The sequence below is a fragment of the Balaenoptera ricei genome, chromosome 2 (assembly GCF_028023285.1).
Source record: "Balaenoptera ricei isolate mBalRic1 chromosome 2, mBalRic1.hap2, whole genome shotgun sequence".
NCBI classification, from domain to species: Eukaryota; Metazoa; Chordata; class Mammalia; order Artiodactyla; family Balaenopteridae; genus Balaenoptera; species Balaenoptera ricei.
Genome location: NC_082640.1, coordinates 6,919,060 through 6,933,217, shown reverse-complemented (window position 1 = coordinate 6,933,217; position 14,158 = coordinate 6,919,060). Strand labels below are relative to the sequence as shown.

Genomic DNA, 14,158 nt, shown 5'->3' with positions numbered 1-14,158 from the left:
ATCTACTTTCCTTAATACCATGGCTGATAGACTCAGAGGAGACATGACAAATTCTGGTAATGAGATTCTGTGCATAAGGGTTATAAAACATATTCAAATGTGTGTCCAGGCTCCCAAACCTTCAAAGAACAAGTTTTCTTTAGTCTCCAAGTTCAATAAAAAAAGCACTGATAGAAAATAATTCCCTTGCTCTTGAAGTCATATCTTTGCGAAACAAATCATGAGTGAACTCTATCTCCAAATCAACTCTAGATGTAAAGTTTTTGTCCTACATGATATTCTGCATTTATGAACATGGAAATTTCTTAATGAATAACAAATGAACGTAATTACAAAGTAGAAATAGAGTCACAGATGTAGAAAACAAACTATGGTTACCAGGGAGTAAAGGAGTGGGGGAAGGATAAATTGGGAGATTGGGATTGACATATACACACTACTATATATAAAATAGATAACTAATAAGGACCTACTGTATAGCACAGGGAACTCTACTCAATATTCTGTAATGACATATATGGGAAAAGAATCTTAAAGAGTGAATATATGCATATGTATAACCGATTCACTTTGCTGTATACCCAAAACTAACACAACATTGTAAATCAGCTATACTCCAATAAAAATTAAAAAAAGAGAGAGAGATGGGATTTGAAGTCTAGAATGTGGAGAAACATGTTTCTCTGAGGGGATTTTCTCTCACCTTCCTTTAATCCCTCTACTCTTGGCCATTTTGACTCTTCCTCACATTTTCCATTCATCACCCATCTTTACCGTCATTTCCCTTGGTTCACAAAACATTGTGCTTTGCTGAACCTCAGAAACACCTGGGATCAGGTTCACAGATCGTGATGCAGTAAGTCTGGGATGAAACTATAGTTGCCCTATATTGTTTGGAATTTCCACATTGTTGTTTAGCTTTTTATCTTTCTTGATTACTTTCTTCCCCGACAAGATTACCCAAAACTGGAAGGCGTAGAGCATGGAATATAATAAGGCTTATACCTTCCATAGCACCTGGAACAGTATGCCCGGAAGGGCTTCATCAATCCTGCTTGACTGACAGCATGAATGGATGGTGAATGAACACACCAGATGGCTGGGTTATCCAATAAACCTCCTATCCCGTATCCACCCATTTGATAGCACCTTATAAAAGGTTTAATTCTGTCAATTATTGAATTGGACCTCCTACCCCATCAATGAGATTAGGAAGTTCAGGAAGTTGTAAGAGAAGGTAGTGACATAAAATGAGGGCTGCCGATAATGATAAGGGGCTATGGACACACTCTCACCTCCGTTACCTAATTCAGCAATGCAAATGGACACAGTCTGGGACCTGAACAAATCTGGTGGTAGGCAAATAGACTGTAAATAATACAACTCATAGATTGATCTGTTCTTTATTTTAAATTATTCTCCAAAAGCAATGTTTCTTCTACCTTTTTCAGTAGAAAAATGCATTTTTTTTTCATTTTTCTAAGATGCTCTGAAGCTCCACGGAATGGGAAATATGAGCTATTAGGCTCTGATCTAGGTCAGCATCAAAGATACACGAGTACTGTGTCTGTAAGTCAAAAACCTGGTACAGGTAAGCGTTTAATTCATGAAAAACAATCATGAGCACAGTCCTTTTATTGATTCCGTGTTCAAAGTTGAATGCTTTCAGCAGTGCTCTTTACGTAACTATGATATTATTCTTATGTTAAAAAATCATCTCTTCTTCTGCGTGGCAATCGACTGCTGTAATAGCCATCACTGCCATATTGTAGGCAATTTAGGATTAAAAAAGCAGCTGGAGTTAATATCCCTTGACAATATCTTGAACCCTCCACATGCCCCAGCTAGCTATTAATCCTCAGAAAATGCCCTATCCCTCTGTCATTGCCACATCATTTAAACTGTGGTTTGCAGCCCACCACCTGCCTCTATTATGTACTAGTGCACAAAGATTGGCTTATGGTCATGGTACTCATAAAAATTACAGAGCTGGGAACAAATGAAGTGGAGAGTGAGGCTTTTAAGTTGGTTAAAGACCTAGTGAGCGTGGCTGGGACCATGAAGAGCTCCCCCGCTGCTTAATTCCTTCTCAAGAATTATTTTTAAACCACACATCCATTTTATAAAGCCTATGTTTAAATACTCAATACCTCCCAGAAACAAAGCCTTGTGGGACAACAAAACTTAAACAATTACTGGTCAAACTTTAAGCTGTTAAAGAGGTTGCTCTTTCAAGCAACAATCACAGCACAGATCATCGTTTAGAATTAAAGACCAGTATGCATGTTTACCATGTGGGCAAAACCAAACATAACGCCGCAAATCATGTCAGCCGAGAATCATAAACTTTCTCTCCCGGATTAGGAAGGCAGAAAATGTTTGCCTCCTGCTGGGTTGTGTGACAAAACTATTAAAGACTTCCAGGATGTAGTATATTCTTTGAGCGGCAGGCCGGCGGCAGTGTGCAGTAATGCTCTTCTCTTTGGCCATCAGCTTCTGAGACTGGTATAAGCAGAAACAGTGGAAGTACAGAAGTTTGGGCTATGGCTGTGGGTAAACATGAAGTGACGTGTGCCAGTCTCTCCTGAATCTTTCGAAGTGTCACTTTGCTCTGGTAGAACCTCAGAATGTCCCTGCAGGTTGTTCTGGTCTGACTCTACTTGTGCTAAATAGTTATTGTTTAGAAAATCCTAATGGGAAGCAGCCGCATAGCACAGGAAGATCAGCTCGGTGCTTTGTGACCACCTAGATGGGTGGGATAGGGAGGGTGGGAGGGAAATGCAAGAGGGAGGGGATATATGTATACATATAGCTGATTCACTTTGTTATACAGCAGAAACTAACACAACATTGTAAAGCAATTATACTCCAATAAAGATGTTAAAAAAAAGAAAATCCCTCAATTGCTATTGACTTCTTCCATATCCAATGGGTCTTCAACAGGTAGATGAAGATGCAATTTTCTTTTCTGTCTTTTTTTTTTTTTACTTTTACATGGTGAAAGTGCTTTATTTTTTAAACTTTTTAAAAGATTTATTTTATTGAAGTATAGTTGATTTACAATGTTGTGTTAATTTCTGCAAATTGATTGCAGAGCAAAGTGATTCAGTTACACATATATATACATTCTTTTTCATATTCTTTTCCATTACAGTTTATTACAGGATATTGGATATAGTTCCCTGTGCTATACAGTAGGACCTTGTTTTTATCCATTCTATATATGATAGCTTGCATCTGCTAACCACAAACTCCCAATCCATCCTTCCTCCACCCCCCTTCCCCGTTGGCAACCACAACTCTGTTCTCTATGTCTGTGCTTCTGTTTCTGTTTCATAGATAGGTTCATTTGTGTCATATTTTAGATTCCACATATAAATGATATCATATGGTATTTGTCTTTCTTAAAGGTGCAATTTTCACTCCCTAGGTCTTCTATTGGAACAGTATGTTATGCACAGAACGGACATATGTCATCTAAAATAGTCATTTCCCCTGTGACTGTAATGTAATGATTTTAGTCCTGCTTCATTGAAAAGCTGTGCTTCCTCATTTCAGTAGGATGTGATGCCCAAAATAATAGGAGGCGTGGATGTTTATCATTTAGACTGTGTGGGCTTGGGAATTCATTAAAACTCATCTCCCCCAACTCTTAGAGAAAAAGTAACAGCCAAAAAGCAGAATGGCAATGAGCAAATTGATGGCATGCAAGTGGTACCTGAAGCAGTGCCTGGCCCATAGTTGGCAGTTGGTACTTCATAAATATTTATTGAGTGAATGAATAAATCATGGTTTAACAACAACAGCAAAAAGAAATTGTGCACTGCCCTTCTCCTTAGGTCAGTTGTTCAAAGCCAGGAATGATTTTGCCCCCAGGGGACACTGGCGATGTCTGAAGACATTTTTGGTTGTCACAGCTGAGGTGAGAGTTGTTACTGGCATCTAGTGGGCAGGGGCCAGGAATGCTGCTAAGCGTCCTATCATGCACAGGACCACCCCACAACAAAGAATTCTCTGAACCGGAATATTAATAGGGCTGAGGTTGAAGAATCCTGCCTTAGGTTAAAAAAAAAAAAGGAATGCTTCACAAAAACCTTTTAAAAAATACCTTTAATTTTCCTCCTGTTTATTTTAGAAACAAAATTATATAAGATTTGTGAGACTACCGTAGGTATTCTGACTCACAGAAAACGTGAGAATCTAGAGCTACAAAATTCTGTATTATTAGCTAGACTCAGAAGGATTTTATCATTGGATTTTCTATGGAACAATGAGCCAAATGAGTTTTCTGGTAGTTAAAATATGGGCAAGAATGCATAGACTTGAGGAGTTTTAATTTAGCTTTTTTCCCCCAAATCCTCCCCAAACAACAAGGTCACAACACAGCATTCTCATTTAAATAAATAGCAATTTCCACATGGAAAAATTCATCTGCTTAGTATAAAGGAGATTTTAAACCTTTAAAATACACACAATCAATATAATCATCCTGAGAAGTATGGGATGCCACAGTCCAGACAAGCCAAAGGAGTGAGGAATCTACAAATCAATGTGCCTGGAACTTTACTGAGAAGCTGTTCTGGCTGAAGCCCAGGCTGTGGTATCATCAGACAAGAAGAACTTTCTAGGACACTATCTCTTCCCCTGCTAAACTATTTATATTTGAATTTTTCTGGGCATATGGCTTGAATTATGTTCTTGTACTCACCATCATTTCATTAACTACTATTTACCGAGGAACTACTAGATAGTGTTGAGTCAAACAGATTTGTTCAAATCTCAGTTACTGTCTCACAGTCTTAGGGACTGAGGATATTTAAATTGTGTTCACCTAACATATCACACACACACACACACACACACACACACACACAATGGAATATCATTCAGCCATAAAAAAGAAAGAAATCTTGCTTTTTGCAACACCATGGATGGACCTTGAGAGCATTATGCTAAGTGAGATAAGTCAAACAGAGAAAGAAAAATAGGGTATGAACCCACTTATGCGTGGGATCTAAAAAAAGCCATATTCATAGAAATAGAGAACTGATGGTTACCAGGGGTTGTGTGGGGGGGAAATGGATACATGATGTTAAAGGAACAAACTTGCAACTAGTACATCAATAAGTCCTGGAGACCTAACGTACAACATAGTGATTATAGTCAACAATACTATAGTATAAACTTCAAAGTTGTTAAGAGCCCAGATCTTAAAAGTTCTCAACACACACACACACACACAAAGGTAATTATGTGAGGGGATAGAGGTATTAACTAACCTTATTGTGATAATCATGTCACAATATATAGTATCAAATTGTCATGTTGTACACCTTAAGCTTACATATGGTCATATGTCAATAAGATCTCAATAAACCTGGAAAAATATAAACTTCACCTGATGGGAAAGATGACCAGCTGATCTAGGCTCCATTCCTTCCAGAGAGTTCTTCAAAATTTTTTTAAAGTTAAAAAATTAAATTTAAAAAAATTTGAAAATTAATCTAAAAATATAAAAAATTTTAATGGAAAAAATAGAAAATTAAAAAAGTTAAAACATCTCAAAATTCTTTTCAAAAAAGCTTCCCTCTGAGCTTTTGAGAAGAGGTTTCTTGTGAGTGGCACGTCAGAGCTGCACTGTTTCTCTTACCTGGAGAAATGTCTTGGCCCATAACCGTGACCTGACTTTCAGGACAGCGCTTTCTCCTCCTCCTAGTTGTCCCACTGCACAGGAGATTTGTAAGCACTCGATATTTGTACAATTCTGCAAAAAACAACAGCAGTGGTGACGAACCAGTGTCTTTAAATTGTGGTAGAGAATCAACACCAAAGTCAGTTTATTTACATTTTGTTTCCTCAGAAGTCATCCCTTAATCCATAAACTTTAAATAAAGAAGAAGTACACTGAAATGATCAAGAAAAAACACAGTTTGGTAGGAAAGATGCATCAACATTAGTGGTAATGTAGAGCTAAAACGGAGCATAAAATACAACATAAAATTTAAGCTCTGTTCTAAGGACTTTACTTCCCACAGCAGTGACTGAATTGCTGTTTCATATTCTCAGAACTTGGGAAGATATTTCTTATAGACAATCACAACACCTGACCCTGGACTAAGTAAATCCTGAAAAAGCTTCGGAGGAAGGTCCATGAGTCCATTATCTCAGAGAACCAATGATATTAAGCCATTGACAGGTATTTGTTCCATAACATTATTCTATCTTAAGTTACTTCCTGGTTATAAGGCAGAATCTCCTGCAAGTTCCATCCATTAAGCTGTATTTATTTACTTATTTATTTATAATTTTTATTGGAATATAGTTGGTTTACAATGTTGTGTTAGTTTCAGGTGTACAGCAAAGTGAATCAGCTATATACATACATATATCCACTCTGTTTTAGATTCTTTTCCCATATAGGTCACTGCAGAGTATTGAGTAGAGTTCCCTGTGCTATACAGTAGGTTCTTATTAGTTATCTATTTTATATATAGTAGTGTGTATATGTCAATCCCAATCTCCCAGTTTATCCCTTGCCCACCTCTTTCCCCCCTATTAACCATAAGTTTGTTTTCTACATCTGTGACTCTATTTCTCTTTTGTAAATAAGTTCATTTGTACCATTTTTTTAGATTCCACGTACATTAAGCTGTTTTTAAACTAATCTGTAGGGTTGCCTAACTTATAATGGGTAACTTTTAATATATGAAATGCATATTCCTAGAAAGTGTTCATTATGATGACATTCTATCGAATTGTATTTTTCTGATTGGATCCCAATATGTAAATCAATGGACACCTCACAATTCATTTTCTGTGTGCCCATGGATAGGATGATACTTCTCAAATTGTACCCCCTCACTGATCTGAATTTATCTTGTGGATTGTGCTTTATTCATTTTCCACCTCTCAAGCACTGATGCTCAATAAGCATCAGTTTATTGGATATTATGTGAAGTAGTGGACTGAGGCATCTCACTTTAATGACATTGATAAACCACAGAGTAACCTGAGGAATGTACTATTGATACAATTAAAAACTGTTTTTGGACTTCCCTGGTGGTCCAGTGGTTAAGACTCTGCCCTTCCACTGCAAGGGGCACAGGTTTGATCCCTGGTCAGGGAAGTTTCCGCATGCGGTGCGGCCAAAAAATAAAACATAAAACATAAAACATAATTCTCAACTTAAAAAAATGGTTTTAAACAAAAGAAAAACCTTTTCTGAGAACCTCAGAATTCTCCAGAAACAAAGCAGTCAGGATTGTGTATCTGATAAAGTCCAGTAAGGCCAGATTTCTCTAAGATGTTTCCAAATACAGGTGGGCTGAGCTGTTCTGGTTCCACTAGCTGGGCACGAGAGGTTTGGGGCCTTGTGCCTTGAGCAGGAGCAGGAATCTCAAAGTTCTGCAGTTCGTGCCCCTTGTGAGGACTCTCATGTTTACCTGTGCTCCATTACTGACATGCTGTGTATATCACCAATCCCACCCTCTGGAGGCAAAAGAGGGGAGTCAGAAGGAGGTAATTCTTGTAAACTCCCTGGGATGGTGGTCCCTGTTAGCTAGCTCTGTTGGAGGATTTTTGGAGAAGGTGATGCTCAGAATGAATCTTGAAGGGCGAGGAAGAGTTACTTAGCAGTATGAGGTGATTGAGGGCATGGTTCTCCTGTGTAAGACCAGGGCATGTTCAGAAGAGAGGAGAAAAGGGTATTTGGGGGGTGGGGTGGGCAGGTGGAAATGAGATAGGAATGAGGGAAAGTCTAGGTGGTAAAGAATCTTCCTATTTGCTAAGACGTTTCAATTTGATCCAGAAGGTCCCGCGAAGCCCATGAAGCATTTTAAGCCAGGGATCTAATCATGTTTGTATTTTAGGGGACGGGTGGTAGGTGAGGAAGAATGGAAGGAGAAGAGTGGGAGGCAAGGGGGTTGATAAAGGCCAAGTGAGAAATGGCCAGAGTCCAGGTGAGAAATGTGGGGCCCTGAACTGATGCAGTGGGACTGGAGAGAGGAAGATGAATTCTAGAGAAGTTTAGGAAGTAGAATAGATCCTTGTTGACTATTGGACTATATCCAATCAAAGGTTGGGACGAAGGAGAGAGAGGGATGGGGGAGCTCTTTTGCTTGGGGGATTGAGTGAATGGGTACTGGCTTTCCTGAGATTGGGAATGCTAGAGAAGAAGCACATTTCAGGGGGATCATGGAGACAGTTTTGCACATGTTGGGGCTGGGGTGGATCAAACATCCAGATGGACGTATACAGTCTAGAGTGTAGTCAGGAGGGGCTAAGATGGCAGAAGGCCCACCTAGGCATGACTGGAGTTAGGGTCACCCAAGAAATTTCTCTAAAAGAGCAAAATCAATGGGAGAGAAGAGGGAGGGGGCTGAGGATGGAATCCTGAGGCACAGGAGCATTTAGAGATGGGCCGAAGAGAAGTCGGTGAAAAATTCCAAGAAGGGGCAGGCCAGAAGGCAGGAAGAGAACCAGAAGAGAATGTTTTGGGGATGGCAAGAGATGAGATGATTTCAAGAAGTGGTCAAGAGTATCTTATGCTGAGGAGGGTCAGAAAGATAAGGTTTCTGCACGCTGAGTAGTGAAAGGGGGGAAAAGAAAGCTTGGAGAGGAGGAGATGGGATGAAAAGTACAAAAGCAGTGGGGACCCAAGATGAGAAAGGCAAGGATATTCTTAGGCGGACGAGAAATTATAGTTCCATGTTAACAGATACAGATTTTTTCTATGCAAATTGGAAATTATGATCCCAACACAGGATGCTGGCATTTTGCACTTTCAAATTCCTAATCAGAAATGGGATTCAGTAAGTTGTTTTTAACTAAACAAAAACTGTAGGAGGTCTTATTTGGCTTTTGATTTTAAAATAAACTTTGCATAATCACTCTCTATCCAGAACTGTTTGACTTGAGGACATGGGGAGGTGGATGATTTGCAATTTTTGAACCAATAAGAGAGAAAGGGAATAAAACATGAGTTATCAAAATCAGATATGGAAATAAAGGATCGACTTGCTCTCATCTGTAAATAATACGTTTCTACAATATTCAGAAGTTAAAAATTGTCTTGCATTAAAAAGCTTTAATGAGACAGAATAGGAGGGAAAAAATCTGACCTTACAACAGAAGTGAATATAATATTCAAAGGAATTTTAGTTATTGAACTCCATTGCCTCAGCGTATGCATGAGAAATACACCAAAGTGGAAAATGGAAAATATATTTAAATCTTGATTTTCCAAATTGTTCGTTCCCATAGGTTTGGACATTGGCTCGCCAGAGGGCTTTCTCATTGGCACTGAGTATGAGAATTCTATAGCTGTCAGTCATTGTTTTCTTTTTTAAAAAAAATCAAGAAAAAGAGGGAGAGGACTCAAATCAATAAAATTAGAAATGAAAAAGGAGAAGTTACAACAGACACCACAGAAATACAAAGCATCCTAAGAGACTACTACAAGCAACTCTATGCCAATAAAATGGACAACCTGGAAGAAATGGACAAATACTTAGAAAGGGATAACCTTCCAAGACTGAACCAGGAAGAAATAGAAAATATGAACAGACCAATCACAAGTAATGAAATTGAAACTGTGATTAAAAATCTTCCAACAAACAAAAGTCCAGGACCAGATGGCTTCACAGGTGAACTCTATCAAACATTTAGAGAAGAGCTAACACCCATCCTTCTCAAACTCTTCCAAAAAATTGTGGAGGAAGGAACACTCCCAAACTCATTCTATGAGGCCACCATCACCCTGATACCAAAACCAAAGATACTACAAAAAAAAGAAAATTACAGACCAATATCACTGATGAATATAGATGCAAAAATCCTCAACAAAATACTAGCAAACAGAATCCAACAACACCTTAAAAGGATCATACACCATGATCAAGTGGGATTTATCCCAGGGATGCAAGGATTCTTCAATATACGCAAATCAATCAATGTGATACACCATATTAACAAACTGAAGGATAAAAACCATATGATCATCTCAATAGATGCAGAAAAAGCTTTTGACAAAATTCAACACCCATTTATGATAAAAATTCTCCAGAAAGTGGGCACAGAGGGAACCTACCTCAACATAATAAAGGTCATATACGACAAACCCACAGCAAACGTCATTCTCAATGGTGAAAAACTGAAAGCATTTCCTCTAAGATCAGGAACAAGACAAGGATTTCCACTCTCACCACTATTATTCAACATAGATTTGGAAGTCCCAGCCATGGCAATCAGAGAAGAAAAAGAAATAAAAGGAATCCAAATCAGAAAAGAAGAAGTAAAACTGTCACTGTTTGCAGATGACATGATACTATACATAGAGAATCCTAAAGATGCCACCAGAAAACTACTAGAGCTAATCAATGAATTTTGTAAAGTTGCAGGATACAAAATTAATGCACAGAAATCTCTTGCATTCCTATACACTAATGATGAAAAATCTGAAAGAGAGATTAAGGAAACACTCCCATTTACCATTGCAACAAAAAGAATATAATACCTAGGAATAAACCTACCTAGGGAGACAAAAGACCTGTATGCAGAAAACTGTAAGACACTGATGAAAGAAATTAAAGATGATACAAACAGATGGAGAGATATACCATGTTCCTGGATTGGAAGAATCAACATTGTGAAAATGACTATACTACCCAAAGCAATCTACAGATTCAATGCAATCCCTATCAAATTACCAATGGCATTTTTTACAGAACTAGAACAAAAAATCTTAAAATTTGTATGGAGACACAAAAGACCCCGAATAGCCAAAGCAGTCTTGAGGGAAAAAAACGGAGCTGGAGGAATCAGACTCCCTGACTTCAGACTATACTACAAAGCTACAGTAATCAAGACAATATGGTACTGGCAGAAAAACAGAAATATAGATCAGTGGAACAGGCTAGAAAGCCCAGAGATAAACCCACGCACCTATGGTCAACTAATCTATGACAAAGGAGGCAAGGATATACAGTGGAGAAAAGACAGTCTCTTCAGTAAGTGGTGCTGGGAAAACTGGACAGCTACATGTAAAAGAATGAAGTTAGAACACTCCCTAACACCATACACAAAAATAAACTCAAAATGGATTAGAGACCTAAATGTAAGGCTGGACACTATAAAACTCTTAGAGGAAAACATAGGAAGGACACTCTTTGACATAAATCACAGCAAGATCTTTTTTGATCCACCTTCTAGAGTAATGGAAATAAAAACAAATGAATGGGACCTAATGAAACTTAAAAGCTTTTGCAAAGCAGAGGAAACTACAAACAAGACAAAAAGACAACCCTCAGAATGGGAGAAAATATTTGCAAACGAATCAACAGACAAAGGATTAATCTCCAAAATATATAAACAGCTCATGCAGCCCAATATTAAAAAAACAAACAACCCAATCCAAAAATGGGCAGAAGGCCTAAATAGACATATCTCCAAAAAAGACATACAGATGGCCAAGAAGCACATGAAAAGCTGCTCAACATCACTAATTATTAGAGAAATGCAAATCAAAACTACAATGAGGTATCACCTCACACCAGTTAGAATGGGCATCATCAGAAAATCTACAAACAACAAATGCTGGAGAGGGTGTGGAGAAAAGGGGACCCTCCTGCACTGTTGGTGGGAATGTAAATTGATACAGCCACTATGGAGAACAGTATGGAGGTTCCTTAAAAATAAGAAAAGAATTAACACCTGACCCAGCAATCTCACTACTGGGCATACCCAGAGAAAACCGTAATTCAAAAAGACACATGCATCCCAATGTTCATTGCAGCACTATTCACAATAGCCAGGTCATGGAAGCAACCTAAATGTCCATCGACAGACGAATGGATAAAGAAGATGTGGTACATATATACAATGGAATATTACTCAGCCATAAAAAGGAACGAAATTGGGTAATTTGTAGAGACATGGATGAATCTAGAGACTGTCATACAGAGTGAAGTAAGTCAGAAAGAGAAAAACAAATATCGTATAATAACGCATACATGTGGAACCTAGAAAAATGGTACAGATGAACCGGTTTGCAGGGTAGAAATTGAGACACAGATGTAGAGAACAAACGTATGGACACCAAGGGGGGAAAACCGCGGTGGGGTGGGAATGGTGGTGTGCTGAATTGGGCGATTGGGATTGACATGTATACACTAATATGTGTAAAATAGATAACTAATAAGAACCTGCAGTATAAAAAAAAAAATTCAAAAAAAAATGAATTGAGGTATAATTGACATAGAACATGATTAGTTTCAGGTATACAGTGAAATGATTCAATATTTGTACATATTGTGAAATGAGCACTACAATAAGTCTACTTAACACCCATCACCACGCATAGTTACATAATTTTCTTTTCTTGTGATGAGCACTTTTAAGCTCTACTCTCTCAGCAACTTTCAAATATGCAGGACGGTATTATTAATTGTAGTCACCATGCAGTACAGTATTATTAATTGTAGTCACCATGCTGTACATTACAACCTCATAACTTAAATCATTGTTTTCTGTTCTATCATTCTTCCTGGAAACTTTTTAAAAATAATAATATTAGTTTTATTAACTTATCCTAAACTGCATAGCATATAGATTCCCTACTCTTATGTTTTGAAAAATATTACAGTGCCATAAAAATTTACAGGACCTTGAGTCATATCTGCCAACTGCCATAGCTTTTTGCCATGTAATTGCAGGTACTTCTATCAATATTACAATAAATGTTCCTCACTTGATTTAAGTTTAACTGATTATGTTAGACTTGCTCCTTGCACTTTGTGGCCATTTCCGTGTTTGAAACATTTTGTATGGTCAAGATGAAATAAATACATGTCAGAGCATGTTCAAGACATACATTTTCACTAATTAAATTTTTATTGTCTTTTCATTGGGATCTGGGGAAGCAAACTAGGCAAATACATGTGTTCAGTCTGTCATCCTGACTTGAAAAATTCTGTTTTATACTGCTGTTTTTCTATATATTTGGTTACTTTTTGCCCTACCCATCCCCATGTGTCTCTACTTGTGAAGTGCTGGGAGATTATGTAAGTTTTATTATCATTTGTTACAGTGATCAAAGATTCTTGAGACAGTACACTCATTATATGTCAGGGCTAGCATAAATTTTTAAAAAAGACATACATTAAAAAAGACCACAACATTTTAGCCTTTTTTACACATACAAACCAATGGCATTAACATTCACATTGGAATGAGTGGGAAAACTGAATCGAAAATGCTGAGTCATGGGATTTCCCTCTCAGTCCACTGGTTAAGACTCCGTACTTCCACTGCAGGGGGCAGGGGGTTGATCCCTGGTCCAGGAACTAAGATAAAATCGTGCATGACACGCAGCATGGCCAAAAAAAAAAAAAAAAAAAAAAAGCTGAGTCATGAATGCCGTCCACAGTTTTACGAAAGGCTGACTAAGCTCAGGCTAGATCCACTACAGACCCCACTGCTTTGGGCCCAGGAAATCTGCAAATACCATTCTCAGTTCTTCCACTGGAGCAGAGAATTGTGAGATTCAGGAATGGAGTGTGACACCCCAAGGACCCACTGCATGGGCAGTGTTCCAGGCTCACTTCAAACTCTCACCAGTTCAGTGTCTGGGGACCGGCTGACGACTGAATCTGTGTCTTCTTGAAATGCATGAAAGGTCACCTTTTATGTTTTCACTGTTATTTCTCCCATGTGGCCCCCAGAGCAGGTTCAGAAGAGTGAAAAGGTTATATTGCAAAAAAAAAAAAGTAGTTGCTTTCACATCTACAATACGTACTGCCAAAAACTGGGGCATATCTGAGCCTGGGAGGGGACTGAAAAGCAGTACTTGAAGTTAAAACCACGTGCATTTGGGAGTTCTGTCCAGTCCAAAATCTGCGCACTGAGACAACTCACCAGGATCTTTGCGGGGCTCTGTCTGTGAGGCTCCAGCGCAGGCACATCTCTCTTCCTGACCAGATGAGGGATGGTGGAGTTCCTCAAAAAGGCGCTCAGCTCGGGGGTGTCTTCGGGGGGGGCAGCGGGCTGCAAAGAGCGAGCCAGAAACCACACATCAGGTACATGAGCACTCGGTACCTTTTCATTAGCCTTGAGTGCTAGGCAATTTTTTTTTTCTTGACTATGATTCACCTGAGAATTCAGA

At 38.4% G+C, this 14,158-nt stretch overlaps 1 protein-coding gene across 1 annotated transcript in view; it reads right to left on the bottom strand.

The window, feature by feature from the left end:
* ITGA8 (integrin subunit alpha 8) overlaps window positions 1–14,158 on the bottom strand; it is a 183,360-nt gene that overhangs the window by 21,513 nt on the left and 147,689 nt on the right. Inside the window, exons 26-27 of the mRNA XM_059910128.1 lie at window positions 13,912–14,040; window positions 5,651–5,764 (exon numbers count right to left, since the gene is read on the bottom strand). Coding sequence (XP_059766111.1) covers window positions 5,651–5,764; window positions 13,912–14,040 — 243 coding nt within the window. The remainder of the gene's footprint in view (window positions 1–5,650; window positions 5,765–13,911; window positions 14,041–14,158) is intronic.